At 36.3% G+C, this 26,548-nt stretch overlaps 1 protein-coding gene across 1 annotated transcript; it reads left to right on the top strand.

Annotated features, from left to right (window-relative positions):
• Positions 1 to 129: 129 nt before the first annotated feature.
• Positions 130 to 26,530, top strand: RAB3IP (RAB3A interacting protein). Its single transcript, XM_009479749.2, has 11 exons — positions 130 to 182; positions 1,207 to 1,476; positions 1,684 to 1,945; positions 9,161 to 9,256; positions 11,797 to 11,874; positions 12,273 to 12,476; positions 17,410 to 17,538; positions 19,824 to 19,936; positions 23,440 to 23,539; positions 23,642 to 23,711; positions 26,448 to 26,530. Coding segments are annotated over exons 1-11 (1,407 nt in total). The 5' UTR covers positions 130 to 180.
• Positions 26,531 to 26,548: the final 18 nt, after the last annotated feature.

Raw genomic sequence — 26,548 nt, forward strand, 5'->3', positions numbered from 1 at the left:
AAAGTATTGCTATAACTAAAACATTACTGCATGTGCTAATCTGAGGATTCCATTCTTGGTATTTTCTGTGTTTTTTATGAAGTAGGTAATGAACTGAACGTACATGTAAGTAGATTACATCATCTCTTCATGGCTACCACCATCATCTTTCTAGATCTTCTCTCTGCGTTGTTGTTTTAGATGTAAGATCCGAGCAGATTTCTCTGTAAAATGCAATGTATTATTTCATTTAGATGCTATACTTCTTTTTTTGCATGTTAAGTACCTTTGTGAAGCCTTAATTTTCTCTCATCTTTATTTATATAACATAGAAAATGTTTTTTTACAGTGAATAACCACTGCTAAGTAATTCCTTCACAAATTTCTCCATACTACTTCCAATTTATAATTTTGAATCATGCAAAGATTTTTGTGATCTCTGATAAACTGCTGGAAAATAGGAGCTTTCTATTTGGGCTTGTAAAATTCACGTGTTGTACTTGTTTTCTGTTGATCTTATGAAAAACATATGGAAATAAAAAAATATCAAAAGATACTGTCAGTTAAATTGCCAATTCATGGTACACTTTTACCTGTAATATATTTTTTGTATGATACTTATTCACAATTGTCATCATCACTTAATCATGTGATGTATTAAATACACATCATCATACTTCATCAGAAGTCTTATTGGCTAGTTCTGTCATTTCAGTGAACTGTGACAAGATCAGATGTATAATTTAACCAAAACTGCTATGGACTGTAATTTATTTAAAGGTTCACTGATTTCTTTCTCTAGATAATTTGCTTTGCTTTGTTGAGATTAAAAGAGGAAGCTTTAGGTTTTAAATCCCCCCCGCCCCCGGTTCCCAGGTCTCCCTGTCTTTCATTAATGTAATATATTTGTGTTTTGATGCAAAACAGCTCTAGGCTATATTAATGATGACTCGATGACTTTGTTTTATGATATTGACTGTTCTTGATTTCATCATCCCATTTAGATGTGGAGTCTGCTATTAGATCTTCTGGACTCAACAGTCCAATGTGTGGAAGAAACATTTTTGGTGGTTGAAGTTGATACTTTTGCAAGATCAGTACACAGTTTCCATTATATCATGAAGTATTCTGAACATACTTGTCTGGGTGGTTTTTTAATTTAGATAGTTGTCAGATACAATTAAATATTTCCCATCTGCATTCTAATAATGTGATTATTTAATTCAGGGTTTCATATGATGAGGCTTTTATTATGGCCAGTGACCCCTTGGAAGGCTTTCATGAAGTGAACCTCGCTTCGCCTACAACACCAGATCTTCTTGGAGTAAATGAGCCAGGGACTCAGGAACAAACTACCTCACCCAGTGTTATCTACCGACCTTCTGTTGTGTCCTCCACACCAATCCAACCCAATGCATTAAATGTTTCTGACCTTCCCACACAACCTGTTTATTCATCTCCCAGACAGCTGAATTGTGGAGAAGCGTCAGGTGTCAGGTAAGTGCTGTGTGTCTTTTTATTTAAATTGCTGGTTTGTCGCATATAAACTGCTTGCTTTTCTAAAGGTATAATTTTAATATTACTTACAGTGTTGTAATACTGAATTGTGTCCATAATAGTACGTTCAACACTACTACTGCCATTTCTAAAATAATTCTTCTTAATGTGTTATATAAATAAAAAAATATATTACTCTCTTTACAGCATCAATGTTACCGACGCAGTACTCTGTTCTACCTCTGGACCCCAGGGTGGGTCATTCAATCAGAATAATTCCAGAAAGGAGAGCAATAACGCAGAGAGAGAGTTTTTGCAGGGTGCTACAGTAGCAGATGTTGCTGAAGGAAATGAAGATATTTTTGGGTTGAGTACAGACAGTTTATCTCACTTACGGAGCCCATCTGTACTGGAAGTAAGAGAAAAGGGCTATGAAAGATTGAAAGAAGAACTTGCAAAAGCTCAGAGGGTAAGGCTTGTTGTCTTGTCTCCTCCTGCTTTTTCTCTCTTCAGAGTGGTTCTAGTATTGCAGAATGATAGATGGGCCAGAAGGTACAGTCCGAGTCTACTCATTTCTTATAGAATTATTAGGATGTAATTATTTTATGTAAAGTTATTCTGAATGTGTGCAGTGCTAATGTCTTAGAATTATTCTTTGGTAGTGTTTTTTTCTAGTGCTGCTGCTACTTAACCATGGAAAGCTTTGCTGCAGTATCTGGTTAAACATGCTTTTTTCTTTGAAATGTAGACCATTCCTTCATTCTGACATTTGAGAATAAGAGTAATTTTCTGTCATTCCATTGTTACTGTATAAGTATTTATAGATGCTGATTATATACCTCTCGAGACTTCTTTCTCCTGGAGTATAAAAGTCACGGAATATAGAAATGCTTTAGAACAGGGGTACTTGTGATGTTTCACAGGGGAATGCCTGCATAGGAAAGAAGCAATAAAGATGTCACTGGTGTTCTTTAGAGTACTGTTACACCGCACTTCAAATTGAATATGGATACCTTTGAAGACACTGTGGCTCGATTCGTTAATATTTGTAAAGCGCTTTGTCTTGTTTGGATGAATGGTGCTATATAAATGCAAAGCCATTATTTATCATTTTAACATCGCTCTGTGCTTACACTTTCAAGTAGATCTGTGCTGTTTGTATCTGTGCCCTTTCCTCTACATGATTCCATTCTTGCTTAGGTTTAAGCTCATCTTATGTTGTGTTGGAAGTTGTTTTCCTCTGTTTGTTGCTTCATCTTGTTGAATGTAGTCATAATTTCTGTCATAGTTGCATCTGACGTTGTTAATGTGCATCTTAAATATGGATTCTGACATCACTGCTTCTGTTGATTGTTTTATTGCTCAGTAGTTGCTTCCTTTGCTGATGTGTTCATTTGCTTGGCATTTGACCACTGAAAGGAAACATTAACCTGAGCTAAGTTTGAAGACCTTGCATGTGAATATATAATCCTAGCAGTTAAAATTGGAACCTTAAAAGTAAGAACAAAATGAAGTTTAATATTTAGAAAAGCTCTTCCAGCTCCTGACAGTATACCAAAGTACAGGTAATGTACTTGAAAATTGCTACTCAGATCTGCTGCAGTTACCTTGGAATTATCTGAAAATCTTATTCCGGTGTATACCACTTCATCTCTTAAAGATTGAAATGTTTCCTGTTCTACTCCGAAATTTGTTGAGGTCATTTTTAAGGAAATGGCATTAAGGCTGCTAGGACATACTAGCTGCATGTTATGTATTTTCAAACCCTTTGGGTCGTCTTAACAAAAGCGATTCAGGACTAACTTGAGACTTGATGTCAAAGTTCTTGCTAATTCTCAACCTGTCAGGTTGATTCTTACCAGTGTTATGCTGGATGGATAACTTATTTTGTCTGCTTGTCTTCCTAAACTTGCACTGTTTCAGAATTGCTCAGTAACACAGGAGTCATCGTAGCAGGAGTCGTTACAGATTGTACAACAATAAACAGTATTCCTTCTGTAATATCTACTCTCTTCCACTTCCTGTATAAGGACTAGTTTTTTCTATCCCTAATTAATCTGTGATTGCTTTTTTCCAAAAGCCATGACTGTTCACCTAGGGCTGTGCCCACTCTGCAATATTCAGTATATCATGCAGTCTTTAAACTTTTATTTCCAAGTATATTCTGAGTATTTTAAACAGAGTACTCAGTTTAAAAATCTGTAGGGATATAATTAATAGGTCGTAGCTGTGTATAGCTGGTTATTTTTTGCATAATGATTTTAAATTCTCTGTAAGTCTGTGTGCTGTTTATTAGGAACAGTGAGAAAAATGAGAATTACAATTTGCTCTTGAATTTTGTGAGCTCATTGAACCTGGAAACCTTACAGACTACATACTTCTCAGGAGTGAACAAAGTAAACACAAATTTGCTATCTTGCATTTTTCATTTGTTCCAAATTTTTTACCCAAACTGTATGCTATTGTAATATGCATTAAAGATTGATTTGAATTTGTTGCAGTTGTGATCAGAAAGGGAACAAGAAAGCAAATAGGAATTTTGAAGCTTAGGGATCCACTATGTAATTTTTTTTTCATGTCTCTGCTTGTAGTGCAACTTTTTTCTTAATATGCTCTGTTTTTTATATTAGAGAATACATGTATGGTGTGTAATTGTTAGACTTTTAAGTATGGTTCTTGAAGGAATTATTCAGGAATAGAATAAAGATTTATTCTTTTTTTTTTCTCCTTTGCGTATGCCTTGTATTTCCTAAGACTACAGCCTTAATTTCTGAAAAATAACAGCATTGCTGGCAAAATTCTTTTTAAAAAAAAAAGTCTTTAAAAAAATTTGTTTCTTGATGAGAGGAAATATACTTTCTACTTCAGTCTAGATCAGTTGCAGCACCAAATCATGTCATAAGATTGAGAGAAAGGTTGGGTCAGAGGTAACAGCAGGGCAGCATTCTATACTAATGGAGCATATAAGATTGGACATACTTTTGCCTTAAAATGCTGCCGTAATTAAAATGTCATAGATTTTTCACTCTTTGAGACCGTTAGGTCATTTTTGCTTATTTTTTCACTGAAGACTTGATTTCTGCCTATATTCTGTAAAGTGGAGCTGAAGAGCCCTTGCTTTAGATGATCTGAACCTTTCTCCTTGTTTTGCTATCCTTTTAAAGCAGCATCAGGAAAACTGAGAAGGTGTTAAAAGGCTTAGTGATTCAATGCCTGGGACCTTACCTCCTCATGTGTGTCTGCGTTCGCATTTTTTCTGCCATGTTTGGATGGAGCCGTGTCATGGTGGTTGCTGAAGGTAGTCAACCACATGTAGATAACATCTGGGAGAATAGTGATGGTATTTTGATATATGGTGTTTCTTGATGTGCAAGTTTAGTGGAGTCCTTGAAAAGGAATACCTTTTGCTTTTCATCTTAAGTAACCAGCACGTCGCATGTATTTTGGATAGCTCGCTCGTAGTTTCTGAGCTGTGGCAGTTCAGTCTTGTTTTCCACGAATTTTTGTGCAATTTGGCCCTGAAGTTATTTCCTCATCAGTCAGACTGTCAATATAATGATGTCATCCATGACTGCAGAGGAAAACTTAGGTTTCTGTGTTGATATGTTTTGTCTTGGAGTGTTGAAATTATCAGCTGTCACTGATGGCTAGCCCCCTTCTCTGATGAGGAAAGAGCAGCCTACCAGAGATCTTGGTTGCAAATACTGTATTCAGTTTGAGACTGATTTCCATGCTTCCCACAGTCTTAGGGTAAGATCTGTAGGCTTGTTGGTAACAAGTAAAACCATGTTTGACTTTTTGTAGCAGAAATCTGAATTACTGATATTTCCCTTGTAGAGTGAAATTGAGAGTTTTTTCCACACTGGTATAGTGATTCTTGTGAAGGAGGTGACAGTACAGAATGTGGTATTGTAAATGTCAATGTAGTTTAAGAACCTGATTCTCAGATCTAGATTTTTCTTTCAAAGGCTTCAATTTCTGTATGCATTCTTCATCTCGGAAACAAGCTGAGTGTTAAAATTTTGATCTCTTGTCTTCAGATCTTGTGTGTTGATACAGGAATCAAAGTAGATTTTTTTCCCATTGTTCTGCCTGTATCGTTAAAGAATCCAATGTAACAGAGGCTATTGCCATTATTGTAGTGTTTCTGCACAGGCTAACACTGGTGGTTAAGTCTCTTTATTTTTCCACAGGAAAACGTGACATTTAAAAACTCTGCATGGATTGACACGGATTAATGAATAGATAGATTCACAATAACTATCCAGGAATTCCAGTAGTACTATGCAGTACGTTCAGCATTTTTAAATTTCTGTTGTCATTTGCTTATAAGTTGATGAGCAATAAAAATGAGGATGCTCCAGAATAATATACCATCCCAGAACTCCACTGAAGAATATGCTTTCAAGCTTTTCTAAACCAAAATTGCTGTTGAATTGTAAGGCCACTGGCTTGTGATTGTTAAAGATGGGTTCGTTCTCTGAAGGTGTTTTAGCAGTTCCTTGCTGCCTTTGAGTGATGAAAGTTTTCAGTTTCTACACCTCTGATGCTGTTGTAGTGTATCGTAGGCATAGAAATTTTCTCAGGCAACTAGAAGACTACATGCAAGCAAAACAGAAGCATCTTCACCCACTCCATAAGATGGTAATTCAGTAGTTTGTGAAATGCTCTCATCTCTGAAAAGATATTCTGGACTTTCTCTCACATTAAACACCCTTGTAAATGTGGTTGCAATGGACTAATTTTTATGTAGGTTGTTTAACTTGGGTGCTGAGTGAAGATCAGTCAAATAGAAATGTATACTAATATAAATACAAACTTTTTTGATAACTTCAGAATGCAGCAGTATCCCATGGTTCTGATTTTGTGATACCTGTAGATGATCTTTGTTCTTTCCTTATCTTCTGCATCTAGTTCTGAGTTGGTTAAATTGCTGAACTAGATGCAGGATGATTTTCTTTCTAGAATTTCAAATATGAATGGTTTTGAAGCAGTAATCTGCATTCCTTATCTCACTGGTTCTTTCTAAAGACCCACCTTGTAGCCTGCTTGTGAAGATCAAAGTGAAATAAGCAATAATATGACTCTTTGATATAGGGTGGTTGTTGGTTTTTTTTTTTAAATGTTAAGGTTTTTTTTCCATGGAAGGTAAATTTTTTTATTACCTACTTTGGTAACTGTGTGTGTTGTGCTTTATAACAGTTCATCTTCTTCATGTAGTTACTTTTTCAGAACAGTAATGCGGGAAGGACTGCGGCATGGATGGTTACTCTAGCACGTGCGTTGTCCTTTCTGTCTCTATATTGTGTATGGCTGGGAAGTCTCCAGTAATGCCTTTAAGACAGAGGCAGTAGTAATGTTTCTAGTAACTGCTAAGCTTTTTGCTTTGGGCACTCTTTATTTCTGCCCTGCTTAAAAAACCCGAGCTATTAAACTTGCTTGGCAAAATAGTGTGTTATATTATGCTCCTCCTGAGTCATGTCATGGAAACTTGCCCAGTGTTTGACAAATCTAAATAAGCAGCCATGCGTAGTAGACTGCCTGGTGTTGTCTCCTTTTTGTTTTTATTAAGTATCTGTACTTGTCTGCCTAAATTTTAATCTAAACCCCCCTTATCTTTCCAGTTGCAGCCAAAACTGTAACCATCTTAAAATAGTGTATTGATAAGTGAATCTGGGGTAGTTCTACCTTCATTGTGTGTTTGATAACTTTTGAATATTAATATAAACTCCTTTTAAGATGTATTGATGTGTATGTAGCCTTTTCCTTACAAATTGGTGAAGTAAACCAAAGGAAACATATTGATGCATCCTCTGCATTTATAGGAACCTATGAAATTTGAGCTTTAAGCATTTGCATCAGAATCTTTCATTTCCTTATTAAGAACCATACTTTATATGGGAAATAACTTTAAACCAACGCAAAATTCATTTAATTAAATTTTATTTCTCCTTTCTGTAACCTCTTCTTTTTTTCCAGTGTTCTTTTTTCTGTTTGGCTTTTTGTATTCCTTTTTCCTTTTCTTCCCTCCATCTGTAATCTGTAGTTATTCTCCTGCTTTTTTTTTTTTTTTTTTGAGAGATAGGTCACTGTGTGCAGAATACTTGCTAGTAAGTAAGAGTTGAGTACTGTTTGAGAAATAACATGTTTGGAAAAAACCCCATAATTTAAGTGGTACCTTTCAAAATAGTTAAAAGGTTGCATATGGAAAGCAAAAAATCAAAATAGCAGACAAATGACTAAAAATCAATTAAAATACCCAAAGTTAAAACCAAACAAAAAAACGGAGAAGTAATGCATTTGATACTAAATGAGTCTAAAACAGTCCTTAAACACTTGTCAAATATAGGAGCTGAAGTCAAACAGTACCCTTTGTCTTAGAGGAAAATCTATTGCCAGTTTCACGGCAGAAATTGAGAGCAAGACCTAGTATCAGCATGCTACAAGGCAAGATGTAGCTTCCCGCATCATTGTGTACAAAATTACTCTATCTTGAAGACTTTGGGAGAAATACTACCTCCCTCCCAGGAACACAAGGGAAGCTGCCGTTTGGGCCTTTTTATGACTCTGTAATAACTGGCCTCCCAGAATTTTCTTTACTGGTTCCTGGAGGTTTTTAAAGCAAATCATTGCTAGATTGCATTTGGAGTCTTTAACATGTGAGTGACAGGCTGGGGTCCTGCATTTCAGGAGCAATGGTAGTGTAATAGCTAGCTTGGCAGGGGAAAAGAAGGGAAGGAAGAACTAGATGAGGATGGGAGGGCCAGAAAAAATGCTTGAAAGGTCGGAGTGGGCTGTCTGCTGCTTTTCTTTTCCTTTCTTTTTCTATCATTCCTTTTCTTGCAAGAGATTGCAGGGTTTAATGGTTGGGAGAGGGAGAGGAACTCTTCTTTCAAATTCCTTGTTGAAATTTTTGTACTTCTCTGCAAATTACCCCACTTTTCCCTCAGACTTGGGACTATACAGATGAGATTGGGCATGTGTAACACTTACACTGCCAAATCTGTGTTAAAATCTTACTGTAAAAGTGGTATAGTCAGGCCTTCCTTGCTCACATTTTAGTGGTGTAGACAAATAACATTTTGAATTTCATTAAGTTGCTTTAATTTGATTTATATATCTGCATAAACAAGACCAAGGATGTAGTTACAGTATGATTTTGGAATTGTATTAGTTGTAAGGAGATATGCAGGAGACAGTATTTATAGTAAAATATGCTTTAAGATTCTTTTAGAATTTGGAATTGCCTTGAGACAGAGCTTTGGGTTTTTTTGTAAGGATTACTTTCTTTAAGTGTCTATTAAGAAATGGATAAACAGAACTGGTCTTCTGTCTGTCCCAATAATTAATTTGATCTATATTTTAAGTGACTTTAGTCTTCTATACTTTCAGGAAAAAAAGCTTTTTTTACTTCAGAGAATTTTGGAAATGCTGATGTCTAGGTTAGAGATGCTTTAGATTGGCCTGGTATATTGCTGTATAGCAGGAAGACTAGCTATATGTATGTGCAGCATTAATTTAATTACTTCTAGTGTTAAGATTAATATTGTGAAAGGCTTTGTTTAGCAAAGGTTTTATGTTCCTCTAATTTTTTTTTCTTTTTCTCCCCCCTCTCTCTGGTATTAGCTTTAAAAGGCCAAATTACTACTCTAAGTCAGAATAAATAACTTTCAATTTTCCATAGGAGCTGAAGTTAAAAGATGAAGAATGTGAAAGGCTTTCTAAAGTGCGAGATCAACTTGGACAGGAATTGGAAGAACTTACAGCTAGTCTGTTTGAGGTTTGTTGGAGTCTTCGATGTGATATACTTAAAGGAAGCTGAGCCAGATGTTTTATATAGAATCAGTATATTGTATGCTGAATTTTTCTGCAATAAGGTTATAAAGGGATTTGTGTCCTGAAGACCTGGGTGTGTTGAAGTAGAGGCTTAAGAGCAAGCAGTTGACTTTTCGCTTAGATGAAAGAGACCTTGTTGAGCTTGTCAATCTGCCTAGACACAAACTGAAGAAAATAAGGAAAATATACAAGAAAGCTTAAAACTATTTAGGCTTATTTTTTTGGCATAACTATTTTGAGACAGCTTCTCTGTCTGACAACAAGGCTATCTAGATAAGAGCTAAATTTGGGGTTGCCATGGTGACTAATTAAGAAAAGTAACATAGTTTCAGATCAATGGAGGTAGCAAGTACATAACCATGCTCTCAGCTTTTGAATCTGGCAGCATGCTACTCCCACAAACTTGAAAAGAAACATTAATACCGGGTGATGCACCAGGGTGGAACCTGGTTACCAAGTGAGAAGCCTGAACTTTGTGGGACCTTTTCATTTGAGAAGGTAGTAGTGCCAGCAAAGGCTGTGTGCTTGTATTGCACTGAAAAATAATCTTAAATCCATACTTGAAGCAGGTTCAGTTCTCATTTTATCACAGGAATATATATAGGAATGCCTAGAGCCTAAATTGTGATACTGAAAACTGTCAGAATAAATTTCATAATCTGGAGATGATTTATATGTTTACCAAATCGTGAGTATTGGTTTTCAGCATATGCATAAAGATACAACATTAGGTATGTTTTAGAAACAGTATTTAAACTGATGATGTTGTGTTGGTATAAAAGTGCTACTAAAACCTTGAAAATACTGACATTCAAAAATCAAATTACAGTCTGCTCTGTGGGTTAGCAATGCATTGTATTTCATCATCCCAGTAGGGCAAAGTTACTTAAAGTACTAAGCAGTTCCTGTGTGTAGAGAATAAGTGGGAGACTGGAAAGATACTTTTTAGCATAAATAGTTGTTATGTTGCGGGGGAGGAAAATGAGAGGCAGGCATTTTAAGTGTTGAGAAATAAAAATAAAATTATCAGTGAAGTTTTATATTACTGACACTTTATAACTTAGAACAATGTTATCAATTTGTTAAAGCTATGTTTGAAATATGGTATATTAGTAATAATTGTTTGAGTTTTAATTTTTCGGAACTCCCAACTGTTGTGGGCATGTCACTTGAATTTTCTTTTATGATTTGATTTCACTAAGAGGCCATAACAAAACACAGTGTTGAGGTTTCTTGATTTTTGCACTGGGATCTACACCCCTTGAATTCACATTCTATTCTGACTCCTACTAATATAAGTGGATATGCTGGAACTTATATTAACGCATCCCAACGGAGGACTGAGACTTGTTTTGCACAGCTGGATGTATAAATGACATTATTACACTGTAATAGCACTGTAACATGCTTTGCTTTCAAAGGTGCATCACTAAGCAGAAACTGCATGGTCAATGTTAAATGTATTTGTACACATTGTATAAATGTGTATGTTCCCATTCCTGCATGTGTCTGTTGTTACTTAAGAGAATTCTACAAACCCATATTATACAGCTGTGTTGTATGCCAGTGGGAGCCAGATCTTCTGGTATGATGATGTATGAACTTTTTTGTTTTATTTATATAGCGTCCAGATACGTGCTAGGCGCTTTACAGATATGAGAAGGATCCTATTCCAAGTAATTTAGTGGGTGGCCCTGATCTTTCAATCTTTGTTGCCTTCAGTAAGTACCAAGTAAGAACAGTAATTTGATCACAGGTGCAAACTGCTGGATCAGAGCCTAAACAAATGTATTACGCAGACAAAAGGCTTAGAGATAGGAGGTAAAAGGATGTTTAAAAAATTCCGAGTCCTTTTACGCTTTCTTTTTTATTGGCTTAACTGTGTTTCTTTACTTGAGTTGGGTTTTAGTGCTTTTTATGTTCTACTTAAGAAATGTTTATTAATCCATAAACTATTTTAAGCTGTTGCTTTGTTTGTTTTATTGATGGTAAGAATTTAGACTTCATAGTTGTTTGACCGGTTCCTTCATGCAGAAATTTACAGTTGACTGTAACTGGTTATTCTGGCTGGAAGAAGGGAGAGGTTCTTTTAATGTGCTACTGTGCTCATGTTGCTTTTGTTGCTACTGGTTGAGTCTTTCTCTTGGGGGTCAAGGAACTTGACTTGTCAGCCACCGAAGCATGACTGGAGCCTGGCATCCATGACAGGTATTGTTCCTGCTGGAGCGGAGTGGGTGGAGTTGCTGAATTTCTGAATCTGGGCTCAGGACCAGGGAGAAGCAACTTGGTGGGCCTGTGATGAATCCAAATGATAGATTTGTAGGTATTTTTTGGTATGTAACTATTTAATTTCAGATTGTTGCGCAACTTACTATTCACAAGTAGTCTCCGTGAAGCAAAAGTATGTCCATAGGTTATTTTGTTTTTAACTGGATCATGTAAATTTGTGTGAAGCACTTACACTATCTAAACTTTTTTTTATAGGAAGCACACAAAATGGTTAAAGAAGCTAATGTCAAACAAGCTGCAGCAGAAAAACAGTTAAAAGAAGCACAGGGCAAGGTGAGTTTTTTCTGACTTGCTTGATTTGTCTTTTCACATGGTTATAAATCTAAACTGTGAATCATAACAATGTAAATAGAGCATTACCTGTATGCATTATGAAAATATATACCAAGTTGTTTTGTTGCTGTGACATATTCTTAGCTACCACCTCTGGGCACAGAGCTGGTCTTTCAGTATCGTATCAGATAGCTAGCAAGGTGCGCAGGAAGCCAGTGTTACTACAGTATGCAATTGCATAGGCGTCTGTGTTAGTACTGTTGGAAGATGAAGTCTTGATTTGAACCAACATAACTGGTTGTTGTTGTTTTGTTAAATGATTTAACATATTCATAGCCTAATATGATATTTTTGTTTGTTAATGACTTTATCCTCTTCCCCCTGCCCCCCCACCCAAGATTGATGTCCTCCAGGCTGAAGTAGCAGCATTGAAAACGCTAGTATTGTCTACTTCACCGACATCTCCAACTAAGGAGTTTCAGTCTACTGGAAAAGCTCCTTTTAAGAAAGGCCATGCAAGAAACAAGAGTACAAGCAGTGCTATGGGTGGCAGTCATCAGGACCTTACCATGATGCAGCCAATTGTAAAAGACTGTAAAGAGGTAACAGTACAAGGATTGTCCTCTTTTTGCTGATAAGCTGGCTTTATTGTTTTGTTTTACTCACAGTAAATACACTATATATTAAGTCTTCATGTAATACTGACTATTTTAGAGATATTTTTCATTAATGAAAGGAAAATTTTTCTTACATACCAATAGGTGGTGATTTTTCCAAGTCTTGTTTACCTTTAAATCATTAAGGGAAAATGAGATAAGATTTGAAATATTGGAATAAATAATTTAAAGATGGGAATTAAAAAACCAAAACAAAACCACCAAAAACACCCCCAAAAAAACCAACCAACCAAAAAAACTCAGTATAACTGAATGATAGGTCCTGGTGGCTTTTTACAAAACCCATCACTGAAAGTTCATAAACTTTCATAAATGTTTCATAAACTGTCATAGAATAAGAGGAAGAGTAATTTTATAGATCAATAATGGGTGAAAGAGGCCAGGGAAAAGATGGAATCAGTGATTTGTTAGAGAACAGGAGGAGAGTTACCGCTGGAGTCCCAGAGGGGCCTGTGATTTTTTTTTTTTTTTTTTTAAATCTACTCATGTAATTGAAAATGGGGAAATAATGAGGTGACAGGTTGGTGCTTGAATGGGAGTAGCAAAAAGTGACTGAAGAGTTGAGAAGGATCTTATACTGAGTGGTTTGTAGAACAGTGGATGAAATTCAAAATCAGTAAATGAGAAATGAGGCATATAGGAAAAAATGCAACTCTAGCAGATGTGCAGTTGTGGACTTAGAAATAGCTACATTGTGCTGGGGGGAAAAGAAAATAGTAGTGCACTTGTGGATAATTCTCTGAAAACACCATCTCAGTGCTCAGTGGTGGTCAAAGACCCACAGAGCCTTAGAAGTTGTTAGGAAAGGAATAAATAGCAAAAGAAAAAGCATTATACTGCTGTATAAACATGTAGTAAATGTGTGTGTCTATGCATGCAGCTATGATGTCTTCATCTCAGAAAGGACATAATGAAAATATGAGGAAGCGTGACATAGATGGTCAAACCTACGGACACATTTCTGTGTAGAGAGACACTTGAGGTAGAACAAAAATCTGTACAATCACAGGTGACATGGGGAAGATGAATGGTGGACAAATATTAATGACTTCTTGTAGTAAGCAAACTCTGGAAGCTAAAAAGAAAATAATTTTCAGTTGGTACATAATGAAACTTCACAGCTCATTGCCACAAGGTAGCAAGATTAAAAATATAAATGTGTTCAAAATGTAGTCATGTAAAGTGACAGAAGAAAAGCCTGTCAAGGTATATAGAAGATAGATATGACATTTGGCTTGGGAAGCTTCTTTAACTACAGATTGCTAGAAGTTGGGAGGCTGTAAAATGAAGACACATCACTGTCTTCCCTCTCGTACTGCTCTGCAGCCAGCTCTGACTGCTGGCCATTGTCAGAGGGGTAACAGGCTAACTGGAACTTTAATGTGATTCACAGTGGCTGTTTTTATACGTTGTTTTGCCAGTCATTACTAATTGCATCTATACTATGCACCTTTTTACTATAAACCTAGAAAATAAAGGCATTTTCCAGTTTCTGTTTCATACTTGGGCTTAAAAAAAAAAATCTTTACATCCTGCCTGCCTACTTTCAGTGGTACCCAGGATGTTTTCTGTATTAAAATTGAATTCTTGTTGCTCTTCAGAAAGATGCAAACAAAAGGGGAGAGCTGGGATGGAATCCAGTTATTTTGTAAGCATCACACTGATGTCATGACTCAATAACATTAAGTGTTGGGCAAGAGCGGGAGCGGGGAGAAATCTGTTTTACTTTGGTTTCTTGTGGAGAGAAAGTGGTGAATGTAAAGGATACGTTGCAGAAGGTCCAGTCGGCCTGACATTTTTCTTTAGTTCAGTCTCCTTTCTGCTGGCTGCATAAGGAGACACTTTGAGGCTGACTGAGGCTGCTCAAAAAAGTATGACTTTCTTCCAGTGACAGCCCAGGGAATCAGTAAGAAACACACAGATTTTCCACCCACTGGGACTTGAGGCTTTCTGTGTCTCTTCTGAGCAGGAATATTTAATGGAGTGCAACATGGGGTGAAGAAAGCAAGACTGCCTCTGGCAAGGTGGTTAGGACATGGTTTTAAGCAGGGGAGACATGCCTTCCCTACTGCTTTTGTTATCCAGTGCTTTTGTGTATTGTTGGTCTAAGGTAAATGTTTTTGCATTTCTGGGAGCTGGGTCTGAAACCCTAGTTCTGCCCCCTTCTTGGTAAATGTCCTTGCCACTGAGTTAGGTTACCCTTTGCATGTCATTCTTCTGATTTTGAGTGACTTGGCTTCAAAAGGGAGACTGAGAGTACCCTTGTTCAGGGGTGTGTAGTGGCCTTGTGGTGTGGGGAATATAGCTTGGAATCCTTAGGGAGAGTCTACCACCCAGAGATAGACATTTCGAGATGTTGGATGGAGCTGGGTGTAAATACATGTCAAACCCTCAGGTTTCTTTGTGGAATGTAGACAGAGTTAGAGTGGCTGTCTGCCTGCCCTAAATTGCAGTGGACCAGAAAGGTGCCGACATCTCAGAGAAATACTTCCTAGCTTGTGGGAGTTACCTCTAGGATTAAGTAGACATGTCTAATTAATTTAGGTATTAACAGGATTTAGGCAAGCTGAATAGCTGCCTGGCTCTTAGGCAGGCAGGTAGCATCCACTCAGCTTAAATGCTGATAAATTCATCGGTGGTGTTCAAGAGCTGACTTGTTTTTCTGATGTTATACTTTACTGTGAAATGAAAGCATTAAAAATTTAACTAGAATTATTGTTACAATTGGCTGTATATTTAAGTGCAGGTGATCAAAACTTTGATCTACTGAAAGTGCAAATAAAGGCAGGGAGGAGATGCACATGCAGCACAGTGTAGATTAGAAAGGAAGAGCATCAAGCTATACTCACTGAGCAGTTTTTTCAAGGCAGCTTTTTTATTAATTGCAGGTGTGGGTGAAACTGAGTTATATCTAGAAAATAACCCAGTTAATAAGAAATGCATCTTAATTTTTAGAATCATATAGTACAAATCAAAACAGCTTTTTCTGCTGGTCTCTCTTGATTGTATTCATTTTACAACCGGGTTTTAAGGTATGGGAAATGTTACTTTAGGGAGCAAGTTACACGTATTGAATTTCATTTGTACAATGAGGTTGGTGGCTTAGCAACAAGAACATTTATGGACTAGCTTAATTAAGATGGTTGTTCTTGATTGTACCTGAGCATAAGGCAAGTAGCTCTAATGGAAAACAAATTTGCTAGTCTAATTTTTGTAGAATCTATTTCAAGGAAAAAAAAAAGAAAACCCAAAATGACAAAAGAACTCCCCAAAATATATGTGTAAAAGAATGGCGAAGTGCTGAGAGCTCAGAGAAGGCGTAATACATGAGGAAAGAACAAAAGACTGAAAGAGGTTGGTTCAAAGCAGTGTACTGATCTTTTTAATGGGATTAAAAATCAATTATTTTAATTTTTAGCATATGTTATTTTTCCTCTTTCATTATCTTGTCTATATTATTTATTTTTAATATTAAAAAAAATTAAAATCACATCCTGGCTTATCTTTGGCCTGCAGCATACATCCCTTCCTATAGCTTTATGTTTGGGTTTTAGGAGTATAGATAGGTCTGCTATAGTACAAGGAAGGGACTTAACAACCAGTTGGAGGGGAAGGGTGCTGAAGCTTGTGCTAGTAGAATGTCAAAACCAGTCTGAGGATGGTGTTGCATCCGAGGAGCAGGATGGTGTTGCAAATCTCATTGGGGACTGGCATTAGTCTTTTATGTCGGATTAGGAGTATGCGTTGGAAGCACTCATCCCCACTCTGCTTGGGTCACGTCCTGGAGCAGCGTTGGTGCCCATGAACAGGATCCTTCTCGAGTAACCCCAAACCAGATGATGTGCTCCGGGAGTACCTCAGTGTGCTCCAGCTGTTAGTGGGTAGGCAGCCCGTGGGACACCTGTCCCATAATGCAAACGTGGATTTTAATAGCGACCTAGTACCAGTCTCCTGAATGCCAGATGGGGTAGGTGCCTTTCCACTGCTAAACTGATCTCAGCATGGAGATTACAAAACAAGGTGTTTTCAAAGCAGATAAAGCCATCTCTTCCTAACACAGAGCATGCTTAGTCTTAACATGACTTAATGGGTTGGTTTAGTACTTCTCCATGGACTAGAGGAGCTGTGGGGGAGCAGGCTCATGAATCACGTCCAGTGAATATCCTTGCCTTCCTGCGGTAGCATGGTGTAGGAGAGAGTTTGGGCAGCAAGATGAAAAATGAGGAATAAGAGTGCAGTTTTAATTGATTTGTATATTGAATTCCTGGTTTCCTGTTTTAGTGTATTGTGTGTTAAATGTCTATTTTCTTGTGGCATTTGGATAGCAGTGTGTTACATTCAGATGCAGGGTGAATGTATAAGATGTCTAGGATTGCAGTTGTTTTCTTTAGATTTCTCTGCTTTTCTGAAACTCGCAGAAGTGGAGATGGACTAAAATACTGTAATGAAGATGCATCAAGAAGAAAACTATTTTTTGGCTTTTTTTCTGTTAAAGGATCAGTTAAGCTTTTCAAAGCTATCCTGGAAGCTTAGGAAATGAGGGAGAGGTAATTAGCTTGTTCCTGGTGTTGTGGTGACCAGTGAATGCATTACCTCTGTGTCTTGAAAATTACATGTTTTGATTTGCTTATATTTACAGTCTTAGGAAAAACTTATATTTATATTTAAATATAGACATATTTTTATATTAAGGAAAGACTTATATTTACAGTCTTAGGAAAGACATAGCTGGGGCACAATAGCGTTCTTGCACAGTGCATTTAGTTTTAATGCTCAGTATTTACCTGTGAATATTTGCAAATGGTAGATACTAGTGTAATAATTGCAGTACTAAAATATGTGAATCTTTGTGTTCTAGGCTGACCTATCTTTGTACAACGAATTCAGATCGTGGAAGGATGAGCCTACTATGGACAGAACATGTCCTTTCTTGGACAAAATTTATCGGGAAGATATTTTTCCATGTTTAACCTTCTCAAAAAGTGAGGTAATGGAAATAGTCTAAATGTGGTTACTGATGCTTTTTCCTTAAATATGTTACTTGAAGCCAACAGACTGTATTAAAAATGTTTTCATATGAAGTTTAATAATTTTTGTTTCATTAGAGTATGACAGTTTACGGTGAGGTGCTGCAGTTTGGAGTATTGAAATGATCATTTTTTTTCTTCACTATTTCATTTATGCTATTCCAAATATGGCCGTTTTAGGCCTACTCCTTCAGATGTTACTCCTATCTGGGAGAATCTGATGCTTGTAGGAATGGATGGTGGGTTTTTTCCTGATATTTCAAAGATACTGTTTTGTAGAAATAGTGTCCTGTCACTGTCTCTTGTTTATATAGGGGGCAGTAGAGACCAATATATTTAATTTTGTGGAACAGTTTTCTCTCATATCGATCAGAGAAGGCTGCAAACACCGTCTGGGTGTTTTCTTGAAGAGGGGTTTGAGTTACAAGAATTACTTTGGAACTTGATATGATTCAACAGGGGCAGTTTGGGAATATGGTTTTAGATGAAACAAATTTTGATACTTTTTTTCTCCTTGCATTTTTCCCACACACTCTCCCATACAGAGGAAAGACTGGAGTTTTACGCATCCTGGGAGTAACGTGGAACTGATTCCAGCTCCAACTGCTTTACTTAGTTTTTGTTCTTAAGCAGCATTTACAGGCTGTAGTTGTGGTATCAGTCTCTAGGTAAAAGGGACCACATTCTTAGATCTTTACTGAAATAAGAATAACACATTTTAAAGCCCTCAGACTTGATGGTTTTTTCCCCAATAAAATTAAACACCTCACATGGAAAATGCTGTATTTTCTTCACCATGTTTATCTCTTGTTTTAATGTGGTGTTATGTTCTTTTCCCATGCTTTCCATCTGTTGATCGCGCATGCTTATGGCCAGCAAGTAACTTTTAGTTAATTGTATACCAGTTCATTTATGGTTGGTGTACAACATCATATGCACCTCTCCCACTAAAAAGTTTACTTGGTTACTATGGGAATTAAATTGCTTCTGCAGTATATGTAAGTAGGCCATCCTGTTGTCTTTCCCAGCAACTTCATTCGTTTTTTTTCTGCGCCAGTGATAATTACTGTAGATTTGTATTTCCTCTTAAGGAAAGAATGAGGCGTCTAGCACTTGTCAGTTATATTGGTTATTGTTTCCAGATGCTGTGCATAGCGACCAACTTCTTTTTTCACTTGAATATCGATAAACTAACATGCAGTTAAACCTAACAATAAACTACACATGTATTGTGTTTTTTGAATAATTGGAAATGCAGTTATCTGAATGGTTGAAGTATTACATTAACTCCCAGTAACCTCTTGTGTATATGTGTAGTGTTTTGCTTTTGGGAGATGGCAGAGGAAGAGTGTTTCATATGAACTACTTTAATAGTAACATTCTGTTTTTAAAATATTCCAAGTACAATAGAAAAAGTCTTTATTACTCAGTAGGAAGGAACCTTGGCACAGAAATATTTCATTATTTCAATGAATTATAATAACATAAATTGCACCTTCTTTTAAATCAGGTCATGGCTATTACTTGTCCATACTTAAACAGTAGTCTCGGGCAAGTGTTGAGTCCAGTCAACACAAATGAGCATATTTTTAGCGTCTTATGACTGTGTGTTTATAAAGAATTAACATAAAAAGCCTGAGCAAGTTGCACTTTGTTTCATGAAGATGATGTTTTAACTAGGCTAGTGTTTGAAAGCTGCAAGTGGCTTTTCTATATATTATGTTGGCTTTTCTATACATAGTTCAGTCTTACTTGTTTGAACACCTTTCTAAAGCTATCTTTAGCTGAAAAACAGTGACATAACACTTGTTTTTTGCAAGATAAGGAAGCATGCTGCATCATTTCGTGTTTCCATAGAACACAATCAAATTAGAGCAATTTTTTTAAATAAACAGAGTTTATTCCGTATCCAGTCTCTGACAAGAAGTGCATGTAGAAAGTGTATGTGCTATTTGGGCTCATGAGGAATGACTGAAAATACAGTTAGCCTTTTCAACGTGTTTGACTACATTCCTGGCTGTAAAGGCAGTTATTTTGCCTCAGGGAGGGCAGAATTTAAACAGGAGCCTGGAAATGGGACCTCTTGCTTACAATGAAAGCAAAATCTCATTTGTAATTGAATTTCTGTTTGGTAAGTTGATTTTTTTCAGCATTCCTAACTTTACAGAAGAAGAAATATGTTACTGCTTTGAGGAAATGGATAATGCAGAGCTGTTTTTAACTGCTTTCTAAATTTCTCTTGCAGTTGGCCTCAGCTGTTCTGGAAGCTGTTGAAAACAACACTCTGAGCATTGAACCTGTTGGCTTGCAACCTGTTCGATTTGTGAAAGCTTCTGCAGTTGAATGTGGGGGACCAAAGTATGTTAAGCTAACAGACAGAGGGGGAATCTTGACTCATTTGAGATAACTCTTGGATTGAGAAAGCTGCTATCAACTGATTACCTCAGTCAAATTTATGTATCTTAAACTTTATTTCCTAAAATCTAAGACTTCAAGATTGCTGTTACAAAATTTTATGGGGAAAGTAAGCAACTAATAAATTAAACTTTAAAAAAGACTAATACAGAGCAAACCTTTAAGACAAATTCGCTTTTTGAGAGCGCTGTTCATTTATGATGCGTTGACTGCAAAAGTAACATTCACTTCTTTGGAGAAGACCATCCTGATGCTTAAAACAGATGCTTTTGAACTAGGGGCTATCATGTGGAAAGCGTCATGAAAGAAATAGGTATTGAAGTAGTACAGGCTGAATATCAGACATCTGGAGTATTTGTGGCATAAGAAATTTAGGACATACATGGCACACTGGCAAAGGTAGCTGAAGGATTTGAGGAGATACATAGAGTAAATCCGCTGAGTTTTGAGCAGGAGGAATGTAATGAAGCGGGAATGAAGGTGAAGGAGAGTTTGAACCTAAAGCAAGAAGTATGCTTGAATGACAGGAAGATTATTTTAGAAATTTTGGAACGGTCCTAGAGGAATCTGAAGCAAGACTTGTTGTCAGGTACTGATATAGACATTAGAGTTAGGTGGGAGGGACTTGCCTGAGGCACTGGGGCTTTGATGGATGTGGAGGAGAAGGAAGGGATTTGTAGTGTACTTTAGTGTATGTCAGGGTTAAGCAAGCAAGGTCAGTGTTAATCTGGAGCCTTCCAAATCTTGACAAAGTCTTGACTTTTCTGTTGCAGATCTTTCGGACAAGTTGACAATTCTCTCTGTAATACTTGTTTTGACAGAGCTCAATTTTCTGATAGAAAACTTGGATCAAAATGTTTTCATCTGGCTCTTAAGACTTTTTCTTTCTCATCGCTATTGGTTTTTAGTCCTTGATTTTCCTCTGTTTTTCAGTGGAAGAGAAAATACATTTAACATACTTCAAAATTGTTTACTTTCTCTTTAAAGAAGCTGTATAAAATTGTGTTTTGTGACTTAGTATTTGATCCTTTCCAGCCTACAAAATTCAGGCATTTGTATATTCTTCAGCTTACTGCTGTCACTAGAAAACACGCTCTGAGCTGTAACAGCCCGTCATCAGAAGGGCCCACCACCAATAATTGAGTTACTGAAGGGGTGGTGATTTCAAGTCCAAGATACACCACTGTGAGCTGTGTTCCATGAATGCAATAGAGAATCTGGACAGCTAGAAGCTACTGAAACAAGTCACATGTCATTAAAGAGCAATTTGCAAATTGATTTCAAATCATTGTGGTTCAGGCAACTTCCCTATGTCTTGACATGATGAAATATTTACTCAAAAACAGGAGACTCAGTTGCATCTTTCAGAAGTTTCATGGTATTTTTAGCCTATTTTCTCCATTGTAAGAAAAATTTTTAATTAGAATTTATGTAATCCTTAAATAGTTGGCTAGGCTTAGATTAATGTTTTGAGATGACTGTGCACAAATTGTAATTTAGTTATTTTAGATGTATCAAACGGCCAGGCCTACTCCTTTCTCCCTTTCCCTGCTGTCATGTAGTGACAAAAACTTTTGTGGTATTGCTTGTAGATAAGTAACAGGTAAGGAATATGCAGTATTTAATTGTAACTTGACAGCAAATGTGCTTTGCCTTATGTATGATTACTGGCACTGAATGGGAAACAGGTGTTCCAGTTTTCACTGAATCAGAGTAGCAGTTTCGGGTTTTTTATTTTTATATGGTGCAAAGCACTATTTATTGAAAGCATGTTCTTAAATAGGTAACAAAATAGGTAAGCCGTAAATAAATAACAATAAAACAGAGAGTAATATTTTTAAAGGAATTATTTTATTGTACAATTGTTTGGGGGATGGGGGAACAGATGCATAAAAGAGCAGGTAATAGCCCAACAGCAAAATAAGGAGCAGAGGGCAGAGAGCTGGGATAATAGTGAAGAAAGGTTCTTGATATACAGAAGTTACTGAATGGTGCCTGTGATGGTGTGTAGTAAGTGCTGCCTTAATGAAAGGCAGCTGGGTTTCCCCACAGGATTCAAATAATTGTCCCCATGGGGAACAAAGCACTAAGCTGCGTGTGTGCTGTACGGCGCAGAACTGAGTCATTAGTAGTAACTGTCATGCCAGCATTTAACCTGGTGTGATGGAAGATAACATATAGAAGGTAATTCTATAGCCAGGAGGAAAAAAGGCTTTATTTTCTTATCATTGAAAGTCTGTCTGCCTTCTCACAAAAGCTTGACTGAAATTGTGATCAGCTTGCTTCAGCTACTGTACGATTTCTTGGATCAATGGACTGCTGTCAGTCCTCATAAATTGCTATGGAAAATCATATACACTTCAGTTTTCTCCTGTCTTACACAGTTCTGTGGACAGCTGCAGGCTATTTAAAAGGGCCTCTAAGCCACTGTTTAGAACCACAGAAGCTTAGTAATCTTTGTTTCACTTTTGAAAGGCTGCTTGTTCTTAAACTCCCTAATTTTGTGAGGTAGAAATGGGAGAAGAGCCAGCCACTTTTAAAATCAATGAAACAGTGGGTGCCATGACAACCTAGTTCATCTGAGATGCTGCAATATAGACATTCCAAATAAATCAAATTCCTATTTTATTTACATTTATTAAGATTGTATTAATAGCAGTTTATTCAAGAGATTCAAGCCGCCTTTTTCTAAAGAATGTTGGAGGAAATTTTTAAAAATTCTTTGCCTTTTCCTGAATTGTTTTTTTGGGAAGAATTTGTGGTGACTACTGGCCTTTCCTTGTTCCTGAATACGACATTTTGCAATATACCAGAAGCAATAAATTTTATTATTTGACCATCGCTTGTTATAATGGTAATGGAAAGAATTATTGCCAGACAGCCTATTTTCCATTGTCTCAAATTATTTTATACTCTAAATATAAAATATGATTGCAATTTGGGCGTAAATGCAAAGCTGGTCTTGGAACAAATCTGAGAGAGGCTTCAGAGAATTGACTGCTATTCTGTAGGGCTGATTATTTTTTTTATGATGAAATGCAACATCAAGCAGAAATTTTAAAAAAATCTGTTTAAATGTTGGCATCAACTGATAATTTAAACAATGTTTATTTCATATATGAAGAGTTAATTAAACAAATCCCACTGTTCCAGAGTTGTCAAACCAGCTTGAATTAGTGAACATGAAAGTACATGACCAGAGCTGAAGAAAGTTTTTAAAAATCAGAAATGCATCATGATGCACTGGTATTGAAACAAAATTAGTCCTTGTGGAACTAAAATAATTCACAACGTAATGTAATAATTGCAGCTTGTAAAATGAAGGCAGAGGCTTGGGTTATCTGTGCCAATATGAAGCAATTGCATTAACACCTCAAACACATGCAGGCATTTAGACATTAGTGTCCTATTTGTTTATTAAATCATGCAAACTTTATATTTTATAGGAAATGTGCTCTCAGTGGACAAAGTAAGTCATGCAAGCATAGAATCAAATTAGGAGATTCAAGCAGTTATTACTACATTTCTCCTTTCTGTCGTTACAGGGTAAGTAGATTTACTATGATTTCATTTTGAGTAGTAGTTAGTTATTTTTCCATACCGTTATACAAAATTATATTAACCACCATTATTTTTATATGGGTTCAGATCACTTCTGTGTGTAACTTCTTTACATATATTCGATACATCCAGCAAGGACTATTGAAGCAGCAAGATGGTGAGTAGGAAATTGTATTTGGCGTATATAAATGGAAATTTACATAGTGCATGTACCTAAAACTTGCTATCTGTGCTCACTAGCAGTGACCTGACATTACAAGAAAGCTCTCTGTTGGTAGTCATTGTTGTAATTACGAGAATTTGCTGATATCCCACCCTCCAATGAATGTTTTTTTCCTTGAGAACCACAAATTAAAAACCAGTGATTTTTAGTCCATCTAAAAACCCCTTATATTATTCAGTAAGAAATGTTATGAAAAATTTTGTAACGAGAGGAGTTAGTCACAGTTTTTCAACAAAGTATTCAAAAAGCAAGGCTGTTCACAGAATATGGAGATATTTTAGACCAAAAAAACTAGAGTTTGGTTTGATCTGGGGCATTTTTTCTTCTTTCACCTGGTGTTTTGGTGCGTCCTCTCATTTTGTGCATTGAGAATTCAGACAGCCTTTCTTGTCAGACTGTCTTTCAGGGAGAACTGGCAAGGATGACAATACTTTGGGTTAAATTGTAAAAAATAAACAGGAAACCATACTGTAATCATTCATCTGAGTGCAGCTGAGGAATGAGGTCTTGGTCATTGCTGTGGCATGGCAAAATCTCTTGATTAGGGCTCTGGATATAAATGTATCTGACGATGTAAGGCTTGATTACACCCCACCCCAAAAGGGAAATGTTTTTTTTACTGCCATTGCTTCAGGCTGTTCCCTGCCCCGCCCCCCTGCCCCCAAGTTACCTGGTCACTTTGTTCCTGTCAGAATAGCATATCCAACAACTGCCTATTTAAAATCTGTGCAGCAGTTCGGGAATTTGCTTAACCGTGCTATTCAGTTTTAGCATGTCTATATAAAAGAAGATGGCTATGAAAATGTATGCACTGTACACCTAGTTACTTAGTTACTTAATTCTGGAATTTAAAAATGTGTTGTGTGTTGGAGTTATTGGTCTTCATGAAACCTGTCTATCACTATAAAAGAAAATTATGATGATTTGATTGTTTAAACTGTACACAGTTAATTTAGTTGCCTGTACACAGTTGATTTAATTGCATTTCCTGTCCAAGTTAAAGAATATTGCCCAACAGCCTTCAGTCCAAGGTTTTTTTGAAACAGACTGTATCACTTAGGCTCCTGGATTTGCTAAGCACAGATAGTGGAAAAAACGTCATTAGCCCTGTGTCAATAGTTAATTAAAAAAATTGGTTTCACTTTTAAAATTTTTTTTTTAGTTCACTTGCATTTCTGAAAGTAGAGTAAAACAGCATTCTAATGTTTATGGATGTCTGTGCTTTTCATTCTTCCAGTCTTTGAGTCTGTGTGTGGATTGGCTTCACCCAGAATTTGGCTAAAATTAGCCCCACTTTGATCTACCTCAGCTATAGTCATCTCTTCTGATGTTTCCCAATTTCAAGAGCTCAGTATTTTAGCTACGCCCAAACCTTTTGTTTCCATTTCTAACCTGAATTGTTCCTGATGTGATAAATGGAGAGACCGTTCCTTACAAAAAATAATGCTGTTAACTTTCCTTGTCAAAGGGAAGTATTTTCATCGAGTTCACGAGAAATTCACCTTTTTCATACACTAAATTATGTTTAATAAAACCTTCACATGGTAGTAATTTTTATTGATTTACTAGCATCACAGAAGATCTTGAAAATGTGTTATTTAAGTTTTAATTTGGTTTATAGTTAAAAGGCTTTTACTTTGACCAAAAGGATCTATGTAGTTTCAACTAAAAATTGTTTACTTTGCTATTGAGGTAAAGAAATTAAGTTAATATTTTTTCCATCAAATAATGAAATATTTTCAGCATTATCAGAATTACTTATTCTTCACAAGAAGTTTTGAAAAAAATTGAGTTTCGTGTTTCAGCTCAATTGTCATCTTTACCATTAAAAACATAGAATTTGCATTTGTAGCTTTATGTACATATTTCAAAAATACCTTTACAAGAATGTAGGCAGTCATGATAATTGTCTGCATAATGCGTTGCATGTATTTCTACTCATGTACCATATAATTTGAGACAGAGGTCACTTTTACAAAAGTGGGTTTTGAAGTACGGTTGGAAGACCTTTTACTTGTTGCTCAGGTTAATAATCTTTGTAGCCACTCTACATCATGATTTTGACTGTATGGAAATTGTTTTTGTCTTGATTTGTATTGCTGTGGCATCTAGAAGCTCAAGGTATGCACTAGGCTCATAAAGTTTAGCAAAATAAAGATGAAATAAACAAAAAGGTCTTTTTCCTCCCCAATTTATTGTTGCTGGCAGATTACTGGTAGAAAAAAGATGGAGGAAGAAAGATTACAAATGGAAAAGTTATAACAAAATTACAGATTCTGTGATGAAACAATTCTTAGCCAACAAGTTCTACTTTTTTCTTCTTGTAGTCATTTTACAGAAAATGAGTCAAGAGGCAGGGCAATTAAAATGAGAAATGGTAATTAATTGAAGTTGACAAGAAGTACTGATGTATTTTTGTTCCCCAATTTAAAAAGAAATAATCTAAAGTTTGGGGAATTTCTTATAGGACCATCATTTAGAATTTTAAAATACTTTAACAAATTTTGTCACAACCAAGCACAAATAGCCCTCGTATTAATTGTGGTTTTACTAGATGTTTGTTACTTCTGAAGTTCCCCTAAACTGATGTACAGTGAGGCAGCCTGTATATATCAGTTGAAATAAAATATGAATTCAGTATGTTTAATGATATTTCTGTCTCTTTTTTAGTGGATCAGATGTTCTGGGAAGTTATGCAGCTGAGAAGAGAGATGTCACTAGCAAAACTTGGCTATTACAAGGAAGAGCTCTAAATCTTTTTACTCTTGCGC

The sequence above is a fragment of the Pelecanus crispus genome, chromosome 1 (assembly GCF_030463565.1).
Source record: "Pelecanus crispus isolate bPelCri1 chromosome 1, bPelCri1.pri, whole genome shotgun sequence".
NCBI lineage: Eukaryota > Metazoa > Chordata > Aves > Pelecaniformes > Pelecanidae > Pelecanus > Pelecanus crispus.